This window comes from Ciconia boyciana, chromosome 13 (genome assembly GCF_034638445.1).
Source record: "Ciconia boyciana chromosome 13, ASM3463844v1, whole genome shotgun sequence".
In the NCBI taxonomy this organism is placed as follows: domain Eukaryota; kingdom Metazoa; phylum Chordata; class Aves; order Ciconiiformes; family Ciconiidae; genus Ciconia; species Ciconia boyciana.
Window position 1 is genome coordinate 7,042,912 of NC_132946.1, and position 25,559 is coordinate 7,068,470.

Here is a 25,559-nt window from a genome sequence, read left to right on the forward strand (position 1 = left end):
AGCAAAGTATCACTCGGGTTGCTCTCAGGTAACCTCCCTGGCCGCAATTCAAACCAAAATAAGAGGAAGAAGGTCTTTCCTGTGAAAGCTGCATCCCACTGTCGTGCCCGTGTCTGGTTTGCTGGGCTTTGGTGGTCCACTCAGCCCAGCTGCGAGGAACAGAGTCAGGGTTTTACTGTTATTTGTTTTTTGGGTTTAAAATGTTGAGCTTTCTGCTGGGGGCTCATGGAAGGAGCAGTCTCGCAGGTCTCACGTGGTTGCTCCCGCCTTCGTGTCAGTGGTTTGGCAGGACGTGCTCTGATGCCATCTGATAACGCCCAGGTTGAATTTCTTTCGACTGCCCTGAAATTGGTCTGCGCCTTCGGCTGAGCGAGGGCTGCAAGAAGATGACAGCCCCTGGGGTAAGCTACCACCCTTTGGGACCGGAGGCATCCCCGGGACTCACCTGTGGTCTCCTGCTGCCCTTCGCTCCCTCCCATACTCGCCCAGCAGCCCCAGGGTGTCCCCTTGTACCCCAGAGGTGCTGTCTCTCCCCGATCTGAAGCGCTCGAGCCTGATTTAGGCTCCTGTCTCATATTTCTGGGGTTTGATTCCTCCCCGCCTAATCCTGTCACCGATCTGGCTGGCCTCCCACCAGGGCAGGATTTGGGTTTTTTTTCCTCTGAGGAACTTGGCAGTGATCCAGAGCATCGCATGTTGTTCTCCACTTGGCTCTTCTGCTGCAATACCCCAGAAAAAAGCAGGCTTATTTCTCGGGTGGGATAATCCCACGTGTGCTTATTCAACCCCTAAAACAGCTGGGAGAGCCCTGCCACACCGGCGGCATTTGCTGGAGTAGGGCACCCAAAGGGATGAAAGACGGACGTACAAAGCGGGTCGCCGTGCTGCCACCCCAGAGCTTCATGGGGTGGGACAGCATCATGCGACTTGGCTGGAGATGTAGTTCCTACGTGACCTCAGCCTGGTGGCTTCATCAGCTCCTCAGCGTGTCCTGGCAGCAAACGAGAGACTGGAACCAGCGCCAGCACCCTGCTCAAAACGGGCGTATCTGGGTGCTTCCGTGATGTGGGTGCTAATCACAGCGGGCACCTGGAGGGGCAGGGCAAGATGCGTGTTGGGCTGTCACCGTTTTACAGGCTGTTCTTGCGGCCCCTTGTTAGCACTTACCCACCACCAGACACATTGGGCCAGCCAGGGTGAAGCTGAGGCACCGGCTGGAGCTCGAGACCGGTCCTTGGCGTGGGGTGGCTCCTCCGTGCAGACTGCCCCGTGTCCCGGAGACGCCTGAGCTGTGCTGCCTGCGAGGCTGGCCCTCCCGTGGGCACAAGGCTGGAGCCAGCCTTCACCTGCCCCCAGATCTCCATCTGGGCGTGGGAGGCAGGAAAGCTGCAGCAGTGGATTTTCCACCGCTCTGAGCTCCTGTCTGGGGCTGAAGCTCCCTCTGCAGGAGTTCTCCTGGAAGCCACAGCAGGAGCAGCTTGGAAAGCTGTGGTGTGCTGCCATCCCTGGTGCTCCCGTCACCCTCAGGATGCTCTGAGGTGGGCTGAATCTCCAGGAAAGGCCAATCTTTAGGGTGCAAACCAAGATCTTCGGATCTTCTCTGGACGAATTAGAAAAATGCTCTTCCTCAGTGCTCCTCCTTTCCTGAACCACACCAGGAGCTTTCAGGATGGGAAGAGGTGGCATGAGGGGATCAATCAGCAGCAGGAGGAGTTGTAGCAGAGGGGCTCATTCCTTGAGCCCCAGGGATGGACGAGCAGGAGGTACGGTGAGAAGAAATTGCATTTTTATCTGGGGTTGTCAGTCTGAGACTGCCACGGCAACGTGGGTGGCTCTGGTGCAGGATGGAGACTGGAGAGACACAAGGTGGCACGCGGAGGGGGAGTCTGCGGTGGCACTGCCAGCAGACCAGGAGGAAGTTGAGAGCCTGGAAAGGCCATTTGCAAAGGGGCAGGCAGTAGTTCATTTTCTCTGCTTGCTCTGAGACATAAATCAGTGAAAGGAATCTCTGCTAATGAGCTAATGAGAGGACACCTTCCCATCTGAAAACACTGAGCAGTTTAATGTTGTTTTAATACATCAGATATAATCTCACTCCACCTTTGGCATTGTTCATAATGAGACACACAGAAAAGTTTTAGCAACTGAGCCTTCTGGCTTTGCATACGCAGGTACAGGTTTGGATAACGAAAGGTGGTGGTGCCCCTTCCTCCAGCGATGGGCGATCAATATTCCAAGAAGCAATCGACCGTTGGAAGTCAGTGAAGGGTTTCAGCCTCTGCTCCTCTGCGGGGTGAAACCCTATCTCGCATCACGGTCGAGGAGGAGACCTGCATATATATGTATAGCCATCCGGTTGGTGACTGTATGAAATATCAACACGTTAACATTACAGCTCATTTTTCATTACCTCCAGCCTGGTTTGGTCACTGTTAACTTCAGGAGCCAATTTCTCTCGCTGATCCTCTTTGTGCTGCTGTCTGGGGTCTGCTTAGCTGCTTAGCATAGGAAAGCAAGTGATAAGTAAGTAAAACCTCAGACAAGTAGGTCAGAGTTTTCCAAAACATTGTTTGTGTATGTCCTGCTATGTTGGTTTTTTTTTCCCTTCAGCTTGAAGTAGATTAACAAGCCAAAGCAAAGCGTTTGAACTTTTAGAGGGTGGCTATTTGCCATGTTAGACCATTCTTGAGATACCTCAAATTAGACTCCTTAAAACTGAGATCTCCAAAATTACACATAAGAGCCTTTCTTTTTCCCCCCAATCATTTTTAAAGCATAAAAAAGTTTAAATCTTACTGAAGGCCAACTTCTACTTTGATATGGTCTTTCCTACGCTACAGCAACCTCACCTGAAAGCTTGACAGCATTTATTTTAGGATCAAGTCTGGCTCATTGAACCTGTCCCTGATGTACGAAGCTTCACGTGCGTTAATGACAGCCAGATCGTTCAGCACCCGTCTCCCCCCAGCTCAGCATCCCGGTGTGGGCAGCTGTTACATCTCCCTTCCAACATGCCTTTCCTTTGCCCGTACCTTTAGACCACAAGGTGGTTATCTGAGAGCTCCCTGGGCAGATCACTTAAAATGAATGTGGCATTTCTCAGGGGAACCTTCAAAAAAGGCATCCAGTGCAGCACAAGCTCTGTGGGTCTCACCAGAGACAAATGAATAGATGAGTTTAAAAACAAATAAGTTATAAAACAACTATTTCAGAGGGAAAAAACCCTACAAAAAAAGCCAGAGAGAGATTTCTGCCATGGCAAGGTAGAAGTGCCAGAGCATCTGGGAATTGAGCTGGGACTTCAGTATCACTGTGCTTGTCCCTAGAGGACTCATGGATATGACTGATAGACTGGAGTACAAAGATAAACAGGTATTTGGCCACTCTTTTGGCAAAACACTGAAATATGTTGCTAAGGCCTCAAAATTTGAGTGGGATTCAGGCGTTCCTCGCACATCCTGCCCACAGTCAGCTTGTGGCTGCCGGGCGGGCAGCTTAAATCCTTCCCTCTGCAGAAAGCCCCTTGGTGCTCACTGGGGTCTGCAGAGCTCCGTGCATGTCTTGAAGCCTGGGACAGAAGCTGGATGTTCCCCATCCTTCACCCGTTCACTGCCCTCTAAAAATATATATATTTTATTTGTTTTTTTACGACTGCTGCTAAACTGCACCCTGTCACTTGGGACAAAGTGATGGGAGAGATGAAACACAGCAGGATCACGTTATTTTATGGGCAGACTATGTTACTCACGATGCTTTTCTTTCTCGTTATTAGGAAATAGTGGACTGGTTCAACGCCATCCGGGCAGCACGTTTTCATTACTTACAAGTGGCATTCCCTGGAGCCAGCGACATTGATGTGAGTTTTCCTGTGTTTGGCTGGTTTCCGCCCCCCCCCCCCCGCCTTGCTCATTTTTAGCATGTTGTTACCAAGCTGGAAGCTTGGAGAGCGCTCCATCCTTCCGAGTGTTTTACAATTACTGGGCTGAAATTACTGTGGTGGGCTGTAGAGCCCACGTGCAGCACCTGTTACCAACATCCAGGCTGGGAAACCGTGTGCCTGCGTGTGCGTGTGCGTGCACACATGCTCACACTCAAAATGTGAGTCATGCGTATGAGTAACTCCAGCTCTGTCAAGCGTACAGAAGCCGTAAGTGTCTTTCTCAAAGATTGTTGCTGTAATATTAAAAGCTGAAACAAAGGCTGGAAGGTAGAAAAGATGAAGGCAAAAGAGCGTCAGTGCTGTATCCAAACCTCTGGGATGAGTTCTTGTGTGCAGGTCAATGCAGCCTGTCTTATGAATCTCTGCCTTGTATTTTCCGGGAGCTGGGACTGCTGATTGCATTATCCTTTGCTAATATAATACTAGAAGCTGTATTAGTGGAAGCTAATGTAAGTGCCTTGCATTGCAATTGCTGTGTAACGTCACCGGCTCTGGACTTTTTGTTGTTGGTTACTCTGTTACCCCCTTGACTTTGTGGATTTTGAAATCTGATTGCATTACCTGCCTTCCGTTAATTACCTGGGAAGGGTCCAGTGGTGGTCCGGGGCTGGCTCTGGGCTGCGGGGTGGCTCTGTCCCGCGGCTGCCCATGCACCCCAAGGACCCACCGGAGCCAAAGCTTTCCCATCGGACCCAAGCACCAGCATCAGCTGCCCCAGACAATCCTAATCCCTGGGGGGAATGAGGGGAGGAGAAGAGAAAGAAGAACAGTCCCACGCCTGGTGATCCCTGGCACGAGGGACTTCAGATCATTTTCTGATAAGAAGTTAAACGGGGCAAATATGAAAAACCATAAGAGCCTCCCTCGTTAGCCAGCTATAGTACAGTCGCTGTACAGCATATACTTTCCTTAATCACTTCTCCCCGTCTCCATATCCTCTACTTACGCTAAAGTTGGTTGTCATGTCTGAATCAAATTGCCCCCAACCCTCCCACAGACCTTAACAGAGTTGCCATTTGTCCAGCACTTGGTGAGAGGGTTTACATGCTCACCCCCTGGCAGTGTCGATGGGGGATAAGCTATTTATATTTTTACTTATCATGTCCTTCTCATCAATTACTCTTTGGGGGAAAACAGAGGAGTGTAACGTTTAGCGAGGTTTAATTTATGAGCACAACTCCTCGGAGCGTTCAGCTTGGGGACAACTCTGCAGAGATTGCATTATGTACGTGAGGTAGCTCAGTCCTGGGTGTTGCCATCATTTGCATCTAATTTATGGTTCCTTTTCCCTGCCAGAGAGATGAAAAGCTGCTAAATTTAAACAGGAGCCAGGTTAAATGCAGTAGAGAGGGGCAAATTGCTCACACCACCATAAGGATGCCCAGGCTGCCTCTGCAGCTCCTGGGGAGCAAGGCTCTCTGAAGGGTGCTTCAGGGACCGGTCTCTGGGGTGGAGGAACCTCTCTGAGCTGAGGGTGATGAGCTCCTTGCTTAGCAAAGTGTCCTCAGCCCTGTCCCGGGAGCCAAACGCTGGGGCTGCAAATGCTGCAGAGCCCTTTGCTACCCACAGCGAAGCATCCTAGGTGAAGATGCTCCCGGCTGCTGCGGAGCGGCTGTGCGATTCTTTGGGCTGTTGTATTTTGGGGTGTCTTTGCCCTACAAGCACACACCTGCTCGACCAGAGCTGCTGTTGGGCAGAGTTAGCTGTTGCAGGAGTGCGGTTTGGCAAGCGGAGCCATTAATAACCTGTTTAAATGAAAGGCAGGAGCAGGGGCAGGGAGGCAGAGCGGAGTGTGGCCAGGCTCGTCAGCCCTGTTTTTGGTGAGACTTGTCATCTTTCATGAGGCTTTTAGAGGCATCTGCAGAGATCTCGCAGCTACAGGCTCGTCTTCACTAAGCAGCATTAAAAATATCCCTGGCAGCGGTAGCTGTTGTCAGCAATATCTGCAGGAAGGGGGAGTGCGCAGGCAGCGTGTGTTAATGGGGTTTTGAAGGCAAATTATACTTTGGGGCTCGTGTGAGGAGCTCCCACTGCATCTGGTGGAGGAGACGCATCACCGGAGCTGACTGGTGAAGTGGGATTTGGCCCGGGGGCTTCTCCTGGAGGCTGGTTGCTTTGCTGGCGAAGTGCTCAAAGATGCTTCGTGTTTTTTGTACCCGCCTCTTCTGAGGGCTTTGGAGAAGTGGGACCAAAGCGTTCAGCCAGAGCTGTCTTGAGTGGGCTCGGGGCCGGGGGTGAGCTCGGCATGGGCTTTCCTTCCAGTGACCCCCCAGCCCAGCCCCGCACGCCTGGTGACCCCCCAGCTCCCTCCATCTGACTCTGCTCTCTTTTCTCTCCTCTTTGGTTGCTCCAGCTGGTGCCAAAGCTTTCTAGAAACTACCTGAAGGAAGGGTACATGGAGAAAACGGGGCCAAAGGTAGGACGTAAAATCTTTCTGCAGTCCCTCTAAATAAGAGTCTTGCTCCGTACGGGGCTGAGAAAGGTCCACTGTTGGCACAAAGCCACCCTCGCCGGAGAGGCAAAGCCTTCATGCCGTGAATGCATTAATACACATTCCCCACCTGGAAGCAAAGGTTAAAAAATCCAGAACCACTTCACAGACCAAGCACCCCATCTCCCCTCTTGCTGCCCATTCCTGCAAGCCCACCTGATATAGCTGATCCAGAGCCTGGCTGTGGTGGCTCGTGGTGGCCCAGAAGCTGCCTGTCCCCAACTTCCCTAGCCCATCGGGCTCCTCCGAGTGCCTTGAAACTCCTGGGTCGTGCCTGGTAAGCAAGGAGCTGCACTGCTTTGGTGTGTAATCTGGCATTTTTTGAATCTTCAGCAAACAGAGGGATTCAAGAAGCGATGGTTCACCATGGATGACCGACGGCTCATGTATTTCAAAGATCCCCTGGTAAGATGAAGGTGCCTGGGCAGTCTGTTGGGAATTATCTGTAGTAATAATAATAATAATAATAATAGCAGCATTAATAATAATAACAATATTATTATTGGCTCTCTGGTGGGAGAGCCAAGAGGGCACTGAGCTGTCACTGCTGGGTGGATCTGCCTGGTGTCCAGCGTGCAGAGGCCCCATGCACAGATACTCACCAAAAATGCTTTGGAAACCCTGTGCACCAGCTGTAGATTTTTCTGCAGATGAATTTTGGATCCCTGGAGTTGGTCCCATATTGTGGGTGCCCCTGGGAGGAGCTGGAGTCAGGCTTCGTGGGGTGGCTGGTGCTTTCGGTGTTTGGCTGCTGCACTTTGCTGATGAGGTTTCTGGATGGTGCAGGGTGAGCCGTGTCCTGGCTGCCCGGGACGCAGAGCTCCCCTTCGCAATCATGCCTGCCTGACCGCTCCGCTGTCTCCTAGGATGCCTTTGCTAGAGGGGAAGTTTTTATTGGGAGCAAGGAAAACAGCTACAAGGTCCTGGAAGGGCTCCCGCCATCCACGCAGGGAAACCACTGGCAGCACGGGATAACCATCGTCACCCCGGATCGGAAATTCCTCTTCGCCTGCGAGACGGAGGACGACCAGCTGGAGTGGATCACGACTTTTCAGAAAGTTATAAGCCGGCCGATGCTGCCTCAGGAATACGCAGGTGTGTTTGCTGGTGAGGGCTGGAGGTCAGCCTCGGCCCGTTTATTTCCTGGGCATTAGAGGATGGGATGGATGGGAGAAGGATTGGGGGTGCGGCGGCATCACTCCCTCCCGTGCAGCGTGAGCCGGACAGCCCTTCCCTGCCCAGGGGAGGATGCAAAAGTTGTCAAAGCAGAGAGGGACTCGCACTGGGAGGAGGAGGATGGTATCCTTCCCTCTTCATCGCCTCTGGCGTGATGTCCACGGCGCTATAAGGATGATCAGTCACCCAGTTACAAGGATAATCGGAGCCAAGGAGCGTCAGCAAGACAAGGACCATCGCAGGGCGGGCTTGTGCTGGGCTGTCGCTGCCTGCCAGTGCTTGTCCTGGTTTTAACTTTATTTTCTTGTTTTTTTTCTTTCAGTGGAAGCCCATTTCAAACATAAACCTTAGCTGGGACTGGCTGGGCAGACCTGAGGAGTGAGCTTCTGTTTACAACACAACGTGGTTTTATTTGAAGTGTTAAAAATAATGAATAATAATAATAATAATAACAGTAATAATAATAATAATACTTCCCTTTCCCCTCATCATTCACTTGATCATGTTGGAAACCATGAAGAGCGTCAGCGAAACGGAGAAGATGCTGATCCAACCCGAAATTTGGCTCCGTGGCCGCTCCGTGGGATGCGCCGCTGGGATGGGTGGTCCCCGCGACCCCGTCACCCCACACCCGCTGAAAGGGGCGTCCCACCCGGCTTCGGCGGGATGGCGAAGACTGTTGGTGACGTGTCTCGGGGGAGATGGGGCTTTTCCCCACAGGCTGGTCTGTGCGGGCTGGAGCTGAGCATCCCCGCAGCCCCGGCTCTCCGCCAGCCCTTTCCCCCGGGCGCTGCGAGTCCCTGAGCCCTGACGTCCTCGTGGGATGCGAAGCACCAACCTGGAAACACCCGAAATGGTGATGTGCGAAATGGCTGAGCCTCCCGACAGCATCCGGGTAAATGATAAGTAAATTACCTCACTTGGGGAGCAGCGGTGATGCTGTACCCAGGCTAGGGTCAAGTGGGATTTAGAAATAGAGGAACTCGGCATGGTTGGCCTTGTCGGCCTTGTTATCTGCTTAACGAAGGGCACGGAGAAGGGGTGCTCAGTGCAGGTGGAGCAGCGTGTCCCCCCCCAGCCCTGGGGCCCTGCCATGGGAGACACCGAGGGGGACACGGGGGAAGGGGGACACCGAGCCACGAGGCGATGCCAGGGGAGCGAAGCTTTCGGGGCCATCACCGCCCCGCTGTGCCCGTGTTCCCCAGGTTCCTTTTTCATAGTTCGGGGGGGTTCACCCCATTTCGGGAGCCCGGTGTGGGTTGCAGGGGTTGAGCTTTAGGTGCAGTTTTGCTGACTGGCAGCAGAAAAGCCCATCCTGGCCCCTCCTGGCAGGCGCATCCCTCCAGCCGACGGCACGTTGCTTCTCCAAACTGGTGATTGCACTTTTTTTTTTTAAATAATTCTCTTAATTTTTTTGGTTGATTTTTTTTTTTCCTGGGAAAAAAAAAAAAAAGCTGCTTGAAGTGACGTTTCAGCGCTGTGTTGAGCACTGTAATTCCTGCAGTCGGGGCGGGTGGGCTGGAACCTGAACACCATGTGCTGGATTTTTATCCCAAAATGAAATTTCCGGTGTCCACTGAAGTACCAGCCCCAGACACTGACCTGTCCGACGCGTTTCTAACGTTGGTGTGTGTAAATGAGAGCATCTCATCAGCTGTATGCATTCGTTCTGTCACTGGTAAGACAACTGTGGTACTAAATGTCATTCAAACCAATAAATTATTATGTCAGAGCCGTGGCTGTGTCATGCTGGGGCAGGGGAGGTGAGATGGGGTTAAAAAACCCAACAAATGGACCCAAGTAGGTGATGGTGCTGGCAGAGCCCTGAGGGTGCGGGACACCCACAAAACCATCTGCCCCGCCGGGCTGCTCAGTGCAGGGGAGCGGGGGGCAACTGCGCATGTGTGCGTGTGTATACCAGGTAAATATAGTCACGTAAACCACACACACGTATTTATGTATATTATATAACATAATATATATTATATGTGTGTATTATATAGTGTACATCGTACATATTTTATATATACTACTCATTTATATATCTACGGATGCACACAGATACACAAAATATATATTTCTTAGGAATAGAGAAATCTATGAGAGTTGTTGACTATTCACAGACACAACTAGAAACTGCACAGTAGATATAACATAATACATAATAACCTTTATGTGTGTGTATATGAGCTGAGTATAGTTCATATGAACACAGGCATTGTGTATATGTACCTATCATTAGACATATAAATTTAATTTACAAATATATAAGCTAAATGTATTTCATACACACGTCTGTATATCTATAGAGACATTTTTATAATTGCACATTTATAAAATATTTATATATTATAAATGTACACATGTGCATATATACTTTATACCTTTTTTGCATATACACCATGTTGCATTAGGTTGCATACCTTTTTTGCATTATACCACGTGCATATATACTACATACTTTATACCTTTTTTATATAGGTATAAAGTATATAATTTATAAATATATTCATATTATAAATTTGAGACATATACTGCATATAAACATACATATATATATGCATATGTGTATGCATAACTATAGATAGCTATTCAAGTTATATTAAAAGGATTTATAAAAAAATCTATATTTTACACACACAGTGTCACTCACACTTAAAAACCCAGGCATGTCAGAAGCAGGGAGGGAACAGGCTGGGCTAGTTCTTTGTGTTTATAGCTAGCTATAAAGATTTTGTGTGCGTGTGTATAATTAAGAATAATATCAATATTATAAATTATATGCCATACCATTATTTAATTATAAATTATTATATACACAAAAGGCTGGTTACATGCGTGTGTATATATATATATTTTAATACATATTTTATTCACACACACATATTCTGTATATACCACTGCAATTACTGAGCCTGTATTTTGTATGTGCTCCCTCACCTGCCTTGTGGCAGCGGCGCAGCTGCCCGTGGGCACACCGCGGGCTCAGCCCGTGCCCTGCGACCAGCAGCCGCACCGTGTCCCTGGCCTGGGGGGCTGCCCTCCTGGCGGGGCTGGGGTTCAGGCTGGGCACATGCAAGGTACAAATCAGGGGGCTGCTGGAGGCCACGGCAGCCTGGACCTGGCAGAGCCGAGGAACACGTAAACTCACTTTTAGCTGTATATGCAGGACACAGGAGGGGCCGATGCTGCCGGACACCTGTGGACACCTTAAACTGCCCCAAGACAGGCACATTGGCAGCCAAAGGCGATGAAATGACATGGCGCTTACCACCGCCGGTGTCCCAGATCACTTATTAATCATCTAGAGCATCATCCCAGGTAAGGGGTTCTTCCCTGAACTTGCTGCAAATCGAAGTAATCCACACCAGCCCCAGACATTACAATACCTGACTAAAACTATGCCTGTACTGCACAGGGGTAAAGCTGCAGCACTAAGGTCTGGGTGACCCATGGTCAAAATGCAGAGGGAGGGGGGAAATAGCAAGGAAAGTAAGATGTCTGCTCATAAAACTCTTAGAAAGCAGCAATATCGCATATCCCAGTATAAAGTGTTTATTTGAGACTTCACAATTAACACAAAGTCTTCCTTTCAATGCCGTTTCTTTTTCATACAGTCAATAAATTTGTATTAATCCCTCCCTCCCCCATGCATGATTGCTGTTTATTAATCTAAGCCTTTTTATTTTCATCGTGAAAAAATAAAGCGTTTCCCCACCATTTCATCTGTTCACTGTACCACTGACATCCACTGTGCTGCATTAAAGAGGAGGAGATGTAGAATGGCTATGCCTACCACTGGGGTTGAAGTTACTCCATTATTTATTGATTTATTCTTTTTTACAGAAAGTGTTAAATGAATCAATCACCCAAGAAAAATAAATATATCATAAAGAACCAAAAGTTCTGCAGTATCCCTTTTCTTTACATACAGCTGCAGTTCAAACACATACGTTGCTCACGGCAAATTATTTCATTCGCTGTAACGCCGTCGCCTTTACGTATGGTTGTGAACTTACACTGAAAAAGAATCTGCTCCAAAGGAGTAGAGTCATGAGCCAAATTTTTGTCCTAGGCAAGAGAGATCCACATGGAAGCCAATTACCTATGTTCCACTGATCAGCTTTTACTCAAAAGCAATTCAATCTTGTGCTTTTCAGGAAGTATCAGCTAAACACACAGGTGGGCTCAGCCAGAGCCAGACCTCAAGGAGAGTGAAAGGCAGTATGAACAGTGGGCATGTTACTCATGGCAGTGGAAGCAAGTTCTTGGTATCAACGTCTCTTGGATGTGCATCTCAAATTATGCTGCTTGGCTCGTCTTGCAGTACTTTTGGCACCAGCCTCGCAAATAAATTATTCAATTGATCACCCTGCCTTTCGAGATCTTCCTTGGAGGTGGCAGAGGTCAAGGAGGCTTTCTCGTAACAAAGATGGTATTGGGTAGGCCGTGAAGTACAAGACCCATCTTTATGCTTTATTGAATCACTGTGCAAAAGGGAATACTGCATCAGAAACCGTAGAAGACTATATTTTAATCAAAGTCACCAGCCACTGTATCGGAAACCTGCTAACAATTGCTCCGACTGGTTCGTCTGGCTACTTTTTGTTGGTTTCTTTCTTTTTTTACATAAATAATATAGACCGAACATTATAAACATTTCAGCAACCATTTCTAAAAGACCGGAGGAGCCCTTTTAGGCGCCAAGAAACAACTGCAGGATTCAAATTCCAAAACTGTCTTTGGAGTCATCGAATCATCAGATTTACACGGCACCCAATGACAACAACATTCAGTCGAGCTCGATAGGACTGCTATCTTCCTGACCATCTTCTGTGTCATCATCTTCTCCAGTTCCCATCAGACTGTTTAAAAGATTTCCTAGAATAAAATACAGGACAGTCAAAATTGCTAGTTTTACATTCTCATCTCAAAAACTTTAACTATTCTCCTATCATCCTGCTAGGATGCAGATTTCAATAATGAAAAAAACTTTTTTTTTTTTTTTTTTAAGTACAAGAGTCTCAGCAGGACATTGGTATTCCCACACTGGTTTCCATTAAGAATTTATTTATTTGGGAAGCTGTATTTTGATACTGTTCCTTCTCTAAGAGTACACTGGAAAAACCCCACGAAAGCCGCATACTTATGTACTATAGTTGCAGCATGAGAGGAAAGAAAAAAACCAACCAAATGAGGAAAGACGCACCCCCAGCCATGCAACTGTCAAATCCAGCAATGGTCTGCATCATGATATAAAGAACTTGTTCAAGGCATTTATGCGTTCTCCCTGTTTCATTCAATTTAAAGATGCTTGAATTGCCGAAAAGCTGTTATTTACATATGGGATCTATGATGCTCATGTTTTTCATCAAACTTTGGGTATCAGTGAATTGACATCTGCAGGTAAAGCTTCAACTCGATTTACAAACAGAGAAGCTTAGTTCTCAAGGAAAAACATTCAATTTTAGAAAAGTAATCCAGTTCCATTTGCTCACATTTTATTCAAGAGCCAGGAAATGAGGGCTGAATTTCTCTGTTCCCTTTCATTTCTTGTAGAAGGGCAGTATTAATTTCAGAACTTCTACTTTGGGAACATTCATTTTATATCAGGACTGGTTAGAACTCTACCAAAGTCCCAGACTTGACTTAAAGAAAATCCACCACTGAAGCCTGAGGAAGTTAAGCTTTAACCCAAACAATATTGTTCTTTACATGTGGAAGTTAAACCATAATGACAAAAAATTAACCGTAAGAGTCATTTAAATGCTTCTCCCCTTCTCCAAGATGAAGAGTCTACTAGCTTCACCAAATTAATTTCACATGCAACCAATTCATCTTGTATTCTACAGTAGCAACTGTTTCAACAGGCTATGAAAAAACTGATACATTCGTTAGAACAAATTATCTGTTTCCAGCACAGCTGTTTTATGTAAGCCACTGCTCTGAAAAGACTGGTGGTATCTATAAACAATTGTCAGCATAAACCTTACCTAGTAATCCTCCGTAGGACGATGTCTGCTTGGGCGGAACACCAAAGAAAAGCTGTCCTATTCTATCTAGGTACTGAAATGACACAAGACGAAGAACAATGTCAGCTACTTTGTTTACAGGTGGAAATACTATGGGCAGCAGTCACACCACACAAGCTATATCACCGACTCCTATCTACAAGTCACAAAACAGGAGACAATCAGCTATTATTTAACTAATTCTGTAGGTTAAATCCTGTTTACAACTACGAGCAACTCACCTCATTATACATGGGATCTCTTTTCAGTGAAGGTTGATACTGTTCACACAATACTGTAAATACTGTTAGTTTTCCTCTAGAAAGGAAACAACCAAAAATGTAATCTCAGTAACAACTGAAAAGGAAACCAAGAAAAACATGAGAAAAATCAGACTGTACCCATCAACTGCCAATAGCAGAAACCAGATGAAGTTTAGCAGTGGTTGAACAAAAGGCGGACCCTTTTCTATTGAAGGATGTTTCTGTGTGTATGTCGTAAAAACAACGGATGCGCTGGTCTTATTTTTTAAGCAGAGAAATCTGCAAAAGGAAACACAACAGGGCAAGTTAAAAATAAAAGGCAGAGAAGTACTTTTACATGCAGAAAGAAAAAGGGAAGCCAAAAGGTTGACAATCTCTACTTCACTTGTGCATAGAAGCCATCTCAGGCTTAAACTGATGGCAAAAACTAACTGGTAGAGATGTACATCTTTGGCAATGGTTTGGCTATCAACCAAGGAAGGGGAAAATCACTACTAGAATACATTGTGGAATAAGCGGGTTGGGAGGGAGAACTGACATTAAATATTAATAGAATGAGTTTAACCAAGATCTAAGCAGATTGTATGCAGGACGGTTACTAAAAGAGGGCATCAATTAAATCAAAACGTGGAGAAGACTGGCCACTGTGTAATTCAAATTAAACATAATATTGCATTTACTGGTCCAGAGTTCACTATGCTGGCTGAGGTAAAAACCAAATTAAAGACCTCTCTCCTGGCCCCATCCACTCCCAAACACATCTCCTTTCAGTATGTATCTGCCAGTGTCCCACGACTGTCATTCTATTAGCACTACTTCAAAATAACATAGCATCAGGACCGCTAATAAGTTTGACACACATGCCTAAAAGTCTCGTAATAAAGCTACACTTTGAGCTCCCAAGCCATTTGTCACCAGTTAACAGATTGATTTCCCAAACTGATCAAATCTTTGTTCAGGTCCAGTTAATTTAACTGGCAATCTCTGCAAGTTCAATAGGCCTAACAAGAGACTTTATCTGGGACAAATGCTGTCAGCAAGCACTGGGAAGGCTGCCACGAGCAGTCTCATTTTTGATTGCAGGCTGGCCTCCAATTCTGTACCCTCACACGTGCAAGGGCATTGGGCTCTTTTGCCTTACTGCTGAGCAAGGAACTGCAATTATTTTCATTAGTGTATAAACTGCTATGTAAGAGGATTTAGTACAGTATTTGAGATATAGGTCAGTAAAGGATGCAGTAGTAGTACTGTATAAATACTGAAAAAAATAATCTCTTACTTATAACTTCTCCCCAGAATTTCCTCCCCCTCCGAAACAAAGCCCCATAAAGTTGTTTAAGAGTCCTGCATACACTGGATTTCCAGAAAGGATTTTCTACCGCTCAAAATCACTGCAATCTGTATAAACCAGCTATGGAAAGCAGGACAAATCTGACATGACAGCTCACTGCTGCGAAAAGAGAGACAGACTTGCTCTCACCTCCTCCCTCTCCCCCAACACCTACTCTCTCCCTGACTCCCTGCTGCACAGTCCTGTCTCCACCTCCTCCTCAGACTCCTCCATGTACTGCTTTCCCTGACTGAAGAAAGCCATCAGCTGATTAAACATGGTAAAATTGGCTTTGTCAACCTTAATTGTACATGAGCTCTGCAAAGGCACATAATAGCTTGCATTCCTACCTCCTACAAAATAAATGCCTAAAGTAAATGAAAGCCACCAGCAACTCTTTCAAACCAAGAACCATCGCCCTGCTGCTCACAGACCAGGGTGACCCAAGACAAACTGTCTCTTAGGACAACGAGGCTGAGAGCAAGTACTACGCTAAAGGTAAATACAGAGCCCACTTAGGCCCAGTCTTGGTAAGAACATCAAGGTAAGCCCTAATTAGACATAAAGTGGTGTTAACAAAGCTAAGAATTGTGCTTTCAGGGTCAAACAGATTACGTTAATTCTTCAGGCAATTAACATGATTTCAGGTTTTGACCTTAATACTTTTTTTTTCCCCTCTCCCCAGTCTGACCAATTCAACACACCAGTTTTGAGATGTTTTTCTCTTGTTGTTACCACACAAAGCGAGTTTCAGAAGCTCTGGCCGGTTTCACAGTTTCTTTTGAAAAGGGTGCATGGGTAACCTACAGTTATCATGATTAAATTAGATTGGCCTCAAACACAGTTTCATCTCGGCAAAATAGTTAAAAAAAAGTTTAACACCTACTGTAGTACTGCCTGTGCTACAAACATGTCCACCTCACTGCGATATCCCCTGGATGAGGAGTATTCTACTAGCATATTTGCACATCCTTCGCCATCTGTGGAGTGCAAGAAGTGATACCGAGATTCACTATAGTTTTGCTCTATAAAAGGAAAAAGAAAATGGCTTTTAAGAAATCAGTTCATCATACCTGAACATAAAAACAGATTTGTTAGGCTTGTACACTACAACTGGTAAAAGGACAAGAGCTACACACATGGTATACAAACAAGACAACTACCAAAAAGAGAGTGGGCTTTTTCCTTTATAAATTACAGACAATTTATAAAGGGAGATAATAAATATGTTATCCTAAATACATTTGAACAACTGCTATTAAATACAGTTTATTCAATGCCACCACAAAACACAGCTCCACTGGGACAAATAGCTTGAGCTGTGGTCATATCATTTTATCTAACTGCGTGTTGACACTTCATGTGCCATCATCAGTGCTTAGGAGAAGAATCAAGAAGATCCATATTAGACCATGTGCACCAAGAATTCAAACAGCACCTTCAGCGTCCTTCTTTCTAAGTGCACAGAAAGAAGGCATTTCCTATTTTTAGCTTAGCCCACTCTCGCTATCAAAATTAAAATTGCTTCCATATGCTGAATAGAACAGCAATTATACAGGAAAAAAAGGTGTAAGAAACAGCAATCATTTGTTAGAACTTAACTTGAAGCAAAGCATCATGCAAAATCACTGCAATGACAGATCAAAACTAGATAGCTGCTAATTTTTGGAATTTAAAAGCTTTTTTTAAAAAATCTGCGCCTTTTCTGATGAAACTCTCAAAAACTACAGACTAAGGAAACGTATGCATTTTGCTCTTCGAAAGAACAGTGAGCAGACAGCTACAAAATGGGGATTTTTACTTTCTGAATGCAATCATTTCTTATCCTAATCGTATCTCAGCTTCTAACTAAAATGCTCTGAGGAAAATCCTCCCTTTCTGGCTGGCAGCAGCCATCAAGCTAACAACATAAGTCCCATGAGAACAGCTATGGGATTGCCTATGGCATGCAGAAAGGCAATGAGCTGGAATGTTGACCATTGGGTCAGGATTGTTATATGAAACCACTCTCATCACTTTGCAGCTACTGAAAAATTTAAAATAAAAAAATAATCACCTTGCACAGTTATTAATTCACAAGAAACCACAGAAGAGATGACATTTATTCAGCTGTTCTCACTCACCTTTGTTATGAACGTAAGAATTTAAAACTGGCTATCACCCACAATTAAAACAGTTATTGAGTGCATTTTCGGTTTATCTTACATCCCATCACAAGTGATAAAATCCCATATAAATCAAAGGCAACAGCATTCATTCTTGAATACGCCTGCTGGTCAACATCTCAAAAAGTACCTAATTACAGATCCAAAGACTGTTTTAGATGCTAGGTGATGTATTTCAATCTTTGTCATGTTTATCCAGGATTTAAAAACAAAAAACCCACAATAGAACAGCTTTGCTCCCCAGCAGTTTTCCTCCTAATGACTCAATCAAACTACCTCAATGTCTAAAGGATCAACCTTCCTTTTACAGAGAGCTTTGCAGCAGTTGTGTTATGGGTTTTACACTAACACAGAGTTACAGCCCCAGGTTTTTTTGTTGGCAACATTAAGCTGAAGTTATTGCAAAAATCAGGTAATAGCAGAACTCAATCAATCATTTCCATCTCAGCTTCCTTAGATTATTTCCAAAGTAGATCTCTTACAATATCATACTTCCAACATTTTCAAAACAAAACACAGAAAAGCCAGTTGATTTTTCTTACCTTTCCACAGGGTAATTGCTAGTAACTGGTGTAGCTTTGGATGTCCAAGTTTTCCTGATCCCCCACTAGACCATTTTAGTGCTCTGGATACGAAAGCCACTCTTTCGGGAGAATTTGGATCCATTAAACTAAACAATTTAGCCAAGTTTTCTAGAAGAAATAAGATTCACAAATATTTAGCATTAATAGAAATAGGATGAACTGCTGCTTCTAGTGCATCTTTAAGATACAATATTTAAGTTACAGTGCTACTGTGCCTTTAAGCTCCCTTAACAACCTCCATAAGCCACCTTAAAAAGAGGGACTTTGAACTTGAGCCACTTCTCATACATCAACCCAATCTTGCATCTATCAGCCAGCATCACTATTCATATGACTCCTCCACAGCCAAAAGCTGTGCCTTGCGGTCAGCTGGTGACAGCTTCCCCATCTCACTGTTTGGGACAGGATATCCCAGATGACCATGCAGTTCCAAGGAGGAGGAAAGACTGCAGATTATGGGACTGCTTGCCATTCATAGGGAAGCTGTGAGGGATAGAGGGCTGTAGTTCAGAAAAGCACCACCAGAAGTCACAGATGGGATACAAAATGCCAGAGCTGATCTAAGTAAACAAAGAACAGCCTCTGTCTGTCTGTCTCCATCCACAGGTTGCTAACAGGAGCGGTTAGCCCATGCTGCAGCAGTAGTCTGGCCAGGCAGCATTTAAGAAGATCTCCCTGAATTGCCCACTTACCAAATCTCACAGTCAAACAAGAAAAATTTCCTTGTGAACAGCTGAATCACAAATAATGTGCACACTACCACACTGCTAGGGTGGGAAACCACCATCCATCAAAGCCCTGGGGACGTCAATGACTGCGCAGACAATATATTACTGCTGCATCGAGGAAAGGAAAATGCCACAAGACAGCAATGTTTGTTCCAAGCGTGCTGTGCTGGTTTTGGCTGGGATAGAGTTAATTTTCTTTACAGTAGCTAGTATGGGGCCATGTTTTGGATTTGTGCTGAAAACAGTGTTGATAACACAGGGATGTTTTAGTTGTTGATAAGTAATATTTACACTGGTCAAGGACTTTTCAGCTTCCCATGCTCTGCCAGGTGCACAAGAAACTGGGAGGGGGCACAGCCAGGATAGTTGATCCAAACTGGCCAAAGGGCTATTCCATACCATATGGCGTTATGTGCAGTATATAAAGCTGGGGTAAGAAGAAGGAAGGGGGGGATGTTCAGAGTGACGGTGTTTGTCTTCCCAAGTAACCGTTACACGTGATGGAGCCCTGCTTTCCTGGAGATGGCTGAACACCTGCCTGCCCATGGGAAGGAGTGAAGGAATTCCTTGCTTTGCTTTGCTTTTGTGCGCGGGTTTTGCTTTCCCTATTAAACTATCTCAACCCACGAGTTTTCTCACTTTCACCCTCCCGATTCTCTCCCCTATCCCACTGGGAGGGAGTGAGCGAGCGGCTGGGTGGTGCTTAGTTGCCGGCTGGGGTTAAACCACGACACATGCCCACAAAGTTATCGCGAATCCATTATTCTCTAATAAAGTCTTCCCCCAGTCCACTTCTATGATGAAGGTAACCGTTAGCCATGTGGGAGGGCATACAAAAAGGATTTGAGGTTTCAAGATTCTTAACAACAACAAAGTCACTGTGAAGCAAAAGCACATCTAAACACCATCAAACCGAGCGCAAAGGACACCTCACCTAAAAGGTCATCTGCTACTTTTGCATCCGATTTCTCCAAAGACTCCAAAACCAGCATGGACAGATCAGCAGCACTGTTTTGCTACAAAACAGACACATACTGGTAGTGATGAACATATCAGTACATAAAAGAAAACATCAACCAGAATTTTGTCAGAGGCGGATTTAATACCTTTATCAACATCTACAGCTAAGGCACAGTATCAAGTCTCAACCTTCCCTTCTTAAAAAAATATAGTAATCTGATGGCATCAAAAGAGAAGCCTTCAGGAAAGCAAAACAAATGTGGTTACGATTATTGTTTGGATGCTCACAAACACTTCTGCTTTATGTTCCAGTTTGGCATAATCCCTCTTTGTGGAGAAAGGCTCAACAAAGAGATAAAACAAAAGATTACAAAGCAATTACCCCAAACATTTACCATCCAGAATTCACCATTCATCCCTCAAAATCTTGGAATAACAATGCCCCTCCCCCCAACCACACACACAAAACCAGTGACTTACCTGGTTATGACTGAAGAACAGCAAAGCCCCTGAATACATTAGTTCTCTTGCTTCTGCGTGTTTTCCTTGTGACATATACCTGAAAACAATACCAAAGCCTTGATAAAAATTACCACTAAATAAGTTGTGTACACTTAAAGTTACTTACATTTAAAGGATTAAAGATCACTAAAATTTAAAATAAAGGCAATAAGGGATTTATTTTTAAATCAGGTTAGTTTCAATAATGATGTAACTTTAACTGCAAGCTACAATTTCTTTTCTGCTCCAGACGTGATGGAATACAAGCAAAGAGTATAACAATGAAAACTGAGAGCTTCAAACCTGATTTGGGCTGAAACAAAGAAAAGGAAATGATCCCAGGAGTTCACCTGAGCAAAAGATGCCAATGCACTGAACTACACCACCCAGACCATCACATTAGAGCCTTTACCAAAACCAAAGCCATCACAGTGAAAACAGTTTTTGGAATACACCCTGGAGAGCTCGCACACCCAGCGCCGCCCAAGTGACTCCAGCCCTCTCCTCACCGGTGTCTCCTTTCCACTGGTTTAAGTCTCTCTGACCTCTACTACTCTGCAGGGGACATCAGCCACCTACTAGTCCTCTGCTGAACCAAAGTAGCTTGTCTCTGATGGGCTCTAGTAAGACAAGAACAGCCAGCAAGATTTACCATGCAACACTTTACAGAGTCACCAATTCATAAAAGAAACAAGTCTGGTCTCTCAAATATAATGCTTCAAAACACACCTGCTGCCGCTTCCATCTCCCTCACTTAAGAGTTAACCAAGAAATGAAGAATAAAAGAATTTATTCCCAATGGTTACCTCAAGAGCAGGAGCCTCTTATCATGGCGCTGTGATTGCAGTCTCCTGCACATCATCACTATGGGTAACTAAAGGTCTTGGATAGTCACATCTCTAGATTATAAACACAGCATTTCCTATAAAAGCAGTTAAGGTCTGGCAGCAGATACAGTTTCCAATTTCCATTTCTCTTAACTGCTTCTCAAAAAGTCCGTTTTCTGAGTAGTTAATAACAACAGACAATTTGCTCCTATCAAAAAGATAAGACGTCAGTTCCACCACACTGCTTTAGTATCTGCAATATTCGTTTTGTCCTCCACGACACCTGATTGTGCTATGCCCGTTTCACCCCTTTCTGTTCTCAGCGGTCAGAGCAGCCTCTCTGCTCCTACAGCGGCAAGGCCCCCCGTACAGCAGATCTGATGCACGAGCATCCCCGTGGGATAACAGAGCGGGGTTGGTGGTTCTGGGAGTGAAGCAGTCAGGGGAGCGGTGGGACCGTGTGGGCATGGAAGAGGTTACACAACTGGAGGGAAAATGAGCAAACGGTGGATCCCAAAAGTCCTTGTGCTGCACGTGAGATTCCTGTCACGCGTGGCAGTCCCAGGGACAGCTTCTACTGGTAAAATCAGATCAGACAACGAGCAGAGGAGGAGACAGAGTCCTCCCATTCTGCTCACTGTCTTCCAAAAACCCCAGGGTCTCTTATCCAAAACAGTTAGCAGAACTGTAATAATGGATGGCATGATGGTGGGTTTTTGGAACAAGTATCCTCAACAATTCAGATTTGCAATCACCATAGCAAATGCTCCGCACATTAGTCAAACGGATTGGCAGCTCCAACATTTTTATAGCTGGCCTCACATCCAGGTTTGCTTCTAGGCGTTTGACTCTGAATCTCAGTGTGGACCCACTTCCACAAATTCTGCTTCCAGTAGATTCCCAATGCTGTTTGGGAGCTCCTAATCTGGGAATTATTACAGCGGATACTAAAAGATGCTGAAAAGAGCTTTGCAATATAAAATACATTTAAAAGAGTTGTGTTTAAAAAAAAAACAACAAACTTTTAAAATAGAAGAATTTTTAATAAAAATAAATACTCACTACATTGATCTAAGTGGCATTTAGAACAAGAGAGAAACATTTTCATAACTGAAATCCTGGAACAGATCATTCATACCAGAAAAAGTACCTACAAGCATGAGGAAAACAGATGCCAATGTAACTACAACAGGGATGTAAACTTGGAAGTTTGACTCAATCACCAAACCATAAACAGAGCAGAGTTCAACCCAGTCAGCCTGCGCAGTAACAAGACTGGCCCAGATATTCCTGTTTGGAGGAGCACAGGACTCACTGCTCGAGGTCACAGCAGTTTTCCACCTGCTACGTGGATCACAGGGAGGGATAAGTCTGCAGGAGGCAGGCTCATGGTAATCTTTCCTCCTACACTTCTTCCCCCTTTCCAATCTCAAATACATCTCAGTTTATGACTTCTGAAACTCTGAGTCAGGATGTCAAGTTTAACATGTAACTCATATGACAGAACAGACTAATGTTTTACAGGCTGGTGTTGTTTAAAACAAGTAAGCACTGACCATCCCAAGTACAATTCCGCAGCTGAGATCATCTCACTCCATGTTAATGTGTCCCTGGAAAACTGCTGACATTTAACATACAGTTTACAGAGGACAGACAGGACTATCCAGGACTCTTTTTTGGCCTCAGAGACTTTCCAATCAAGTTTCACAGTCTCATTACATCTTTTTGCCTAGAAGGAAACCCTCTTCCTAGCTATGCAAATGTCACCTTTTAATTTAATTGAGCACCTCCTTTCTCTTGCATTTAAAACGGAAAAGGCAGGATCTTTGATTCCAAATTAATTCGGGGAGGCTTAAGCAAAGTATGTGAGTTAATACATTCAGAAGACTGGAAGAGAAGTGACCTGCTGAGCCAAGTCATCTTCTGCCACTGCAGCCATCACGTCACATAATCCTTACTATAAAATAGGCCATGCTTTGTCTTAAATTTTGATTTATTCTCAAATACAATTCAAGTCTTAAGGCCTAGATGGTGCCCTCGCTGATCCCATCAGGCTACAGCAGAACACAACTATGTTAATTTAATGGTGCTTGGCGTACAGGGTAGGGCAGGCTGTCTAACGTACGCTGGTAGCAGAAGAAGGACTATGCACCAAGGACCCTCTTCCCCACATACCTGGCTGCTATTTTTCTGTGGATACCCACAGGCCTGTTCCCATCCCAGCTCAGAGGAGCTCTGGGGACACGTGACACACAAGTGAGCTACCAAGGCTCAGAAAGCAGTTTTCCCACCTGTCCTTCCCCAGCAGAACCACAAGTAAACGAAGCTGGGACCAACTGAGGAAGCCCCCAGAAGAGATATCTTATTCTGTGCTCCTGAAAGCAAGGGTCTACATTTTAAATTTTGAAGACAGAAAGGGTGTCCACCACAAGTCAGGGTGGATGTGAAAAATAAAATTAAAAAATCTAAAAACCGTTTGCAATAAAAATAAGTTTCTTATGACATAACAGGTAGTAGTAGTATTTCTGAAAAAAATGTCCAGGCCTGGTCTACTTAGCCACTGTCGTGTACGCAAACATTACACCAACCAGAACCTGTTCTAATAAAATTCCTCTGTGCAGGTGACTCTTGCCATTCCGAGAGCTGCCCCTTCCTAAAAGCGGTACCAGAGGGTGACTACCATGCAACAAAGTAGCCCTGTTTCTTGGCTGAGCAATAACCAAGCCAAAACCTTAAAACCCTGAAACGATGCACTTCGCAGCCAGGTTGACGTTTAAGATAAGGTGGCAAACCAGAGGCTGTTAAGAAGGCGTCTGCTTGAGGAGCGCACGGACGGCCGGGGAGCCAGGGACACGCGAGGGGCCCAGACCCGAGTCCCCAGGGATGCTCTGGGGAGGCAGGCCGAGGCCATCCCGCCTGGCAAGGGGAGGCCTTACTCGGCCTCTTGGGACGTGGGGCCGCCATGGGACGTTTTGGGGACGGGGGTCAAAACCCAGCTCCGTCCGTGACCGCTGGGCAGTATGACGCAACACGCCCCTGCACGTCAACGGGACGGGACGGATCGGAGCTCTCCCGGGAGGCGGCGGCAGGGACCCCCCGCCGTGCCCAGCCGCTGCTGCCGCTGGCGCCCCCTCGGCTCAGCCGGGCCCGCGGGGTGGGGTCGGGCCGGGCCGGGCCGGGCTGCTGGGTCGGGGTTCACCTTCAAACCCCGGCGAGCAAGCGGCTCCCCGCGCCGCCCCCAAGCCCTCTCACACAGCCGCCGCGCCCCTCCAGCGGCGGCCGGGCCCGAGAGAGGGCGGAGGCGGCCGGGCCCGAGGGAAGGGGGAGGCGGCCGGGCCGGAGCGACCCCCGGGCCGCCCGCTGCCCTCAGGCCGGGCCCGGGCCCGGGCCCAGCTTGGGCCGGCGCCGCTCGCCCTACCCTCCGCGGCACGTACCCGCCCCACCCCGCCCCCCCGCCGCCCAATGAAAGAGCAGGAGGCGGAGATGGGCAGAAGCGGCGGCCAATGGCGAACGGGCGTGGGCGCGGCGGGCGGCAGCAGAGTAGAGTGCGTGGGAAGGCTCTGGAAGGCCGGGCGGGGGAGGGGCAGGGCGGCGGGCCGGGCCGCGCCGGGCCCTACCTGAAGAAGAGCGTCCGGTACATCTGGTGCGCCTCGTAGTAGTCGCCCTTCTCGACGCTGGCGCGCAGCTTGCCCTCCACGCGCTGCACGCCGCCGCGGTTCCTGCCGCCGCCTTTCGCGGCTTCCTGCTCCGCCGCCATAATCGCCGCCGCCATCAACGCGGAGGAGGGGGAAGGGAGGGCGGGGGGCGGGCGCAGACGCACGCAGCCCCCAAGCGGCGTGGCGGGCGGCGCGCCTCGCTGCCCGGCTTCCGCCCACTCTGACGGCGGCCTGCGAGGCTCAGGAGGCGCGGCTGCGCGGAGACGCGCTGCGTCACGTGGCGCCCGGGGGCGGGGCGGGGCGCGGCCGGGCCGGGCGGGCCCGGGGGAGCGGCGGGGCCCGGGCGGTAGCGGCAGCGCCGGGGGCCCGAGGGGCCGGGCGGGGGCCGGCGTGGGGCCGCGCCGCGCAGCAGCCGTGTCAGGAGGGCACCCTCCCCCGGGCGAGGGGGGTAAAACAGGTTCGTGTTTGCGAACAAGCTCCACGGAAGGGGCAGGGGCCGGGCCCGTCACCCTGGCACGTCTGTGGCCTGTGTCAAAGGTCGATTCCTGTATCACGTAACCGGGGAAAAGGTAGAATATGGAAAACCTAGGAAGGGTTTATGGATTGCAGGCAGTAACACTGAGCCGAGTACCACCGAGAACAGACAACACGGCCAAGGAAACGGGGTTAAAAAAACCAAAACACACCCACTCCACAACAACAATCTAAAAAACCCAACCCAGGACCTTTTGAAACTATTGCAAATAGCTGAAAAGCATCAAGCAACTACCAGCTTCTAGGGTTTCTTCTTCAAAACTGCACAGGAAGGCTGAAGGGAGATCATGCTGTAACCACCTGCCCCCCAGAGCTGTGTGACCCTAGCCCCTGCCCACAGGTGGAGGGACACCCCGCTTCTCACCCCAGCACACGTCAGAGCAACAGCCGCTT

General features: G+C 47.1%; 2 protein-coding genes across 4 annotated transcripts in view; one reads left to right on the plus strand and one right to left on the minus strand.

The window, feature by feature from the left end:
* The window catches only part of ADAP1 (ArfGAP with dual PH domains 1), a 63,152-nt gene extending 53,813 nt beyond the window's left edge, over nt 1-9,339 (plus strand). For both annotated transcript variants that reach the window (XM_072877943.1, XM_072877944.1), the window contains 5 exons: nt 3,773-3,856; nt 6,294-6,356; nt 6,765-6,836; nt 7,298-7,526; nt 7,930-9,339. In XM_072877943.1, coding sequence (XP_072734044.1) covers nt 3,773-3,856; nt 6,294-6,356; nt 6,765-6,836; nt 7,298-7,526; nt 7,930-7,958 — 477 coding nt within the window. In that variant the 3' untranslated portion in view covers nt 7,959-9,339. The remainder of the gene's footprint in view (nt 1-3,772; nt 3,857-6,293; nt 6,357-6,764; nt 6,837-7,297; nt 7,527-7,929) is intronic.
* A 1,800-nt stretch (nt 9,340-11,139) lies between these two features.
* GET4 (guided entry of tail-anchored proteins factor 4) lies at nt 11,140-24,876 on the minus strand. Of its 2 annotated transcripts, none has more exons than XM_072878128.1 (9): nt 24,594-24,876; nt 20,129-20,207; nt 19,623-19,704; nt 17,919-18,068; nt 16,098-16,191; nt 14,020-14,160; nt 13,861-13,936; nt 13,601-13,673; nt 11,140-12,488 (listed from the first exon to the last, which is right to left on the minus strand). In XM_072878128.1, the coding sequence occupies exons 1-9, from the start codon at nt 24,746-24,748 to the stop codon at nt 12,400-12,402; spliced, it is 939 nt and encodes a 312-aa protein (XP_072734229.1). In that variant the 5' UTR covers nt 24,749-24,876; the 3' UTR covers nt 11,140-12,399. The 2 variants fall into 2 exon arrangements, with proteins under 2 accessions (XP_072734229.1, XP_072734228.1); XM_072878127.1 differs by having other exon boundaries at nt 16,098-16,236; nt 24,594-24,874.
* Between the last annotated feature and the right edge of the window lie 683 nt (nt 24,877-25,559).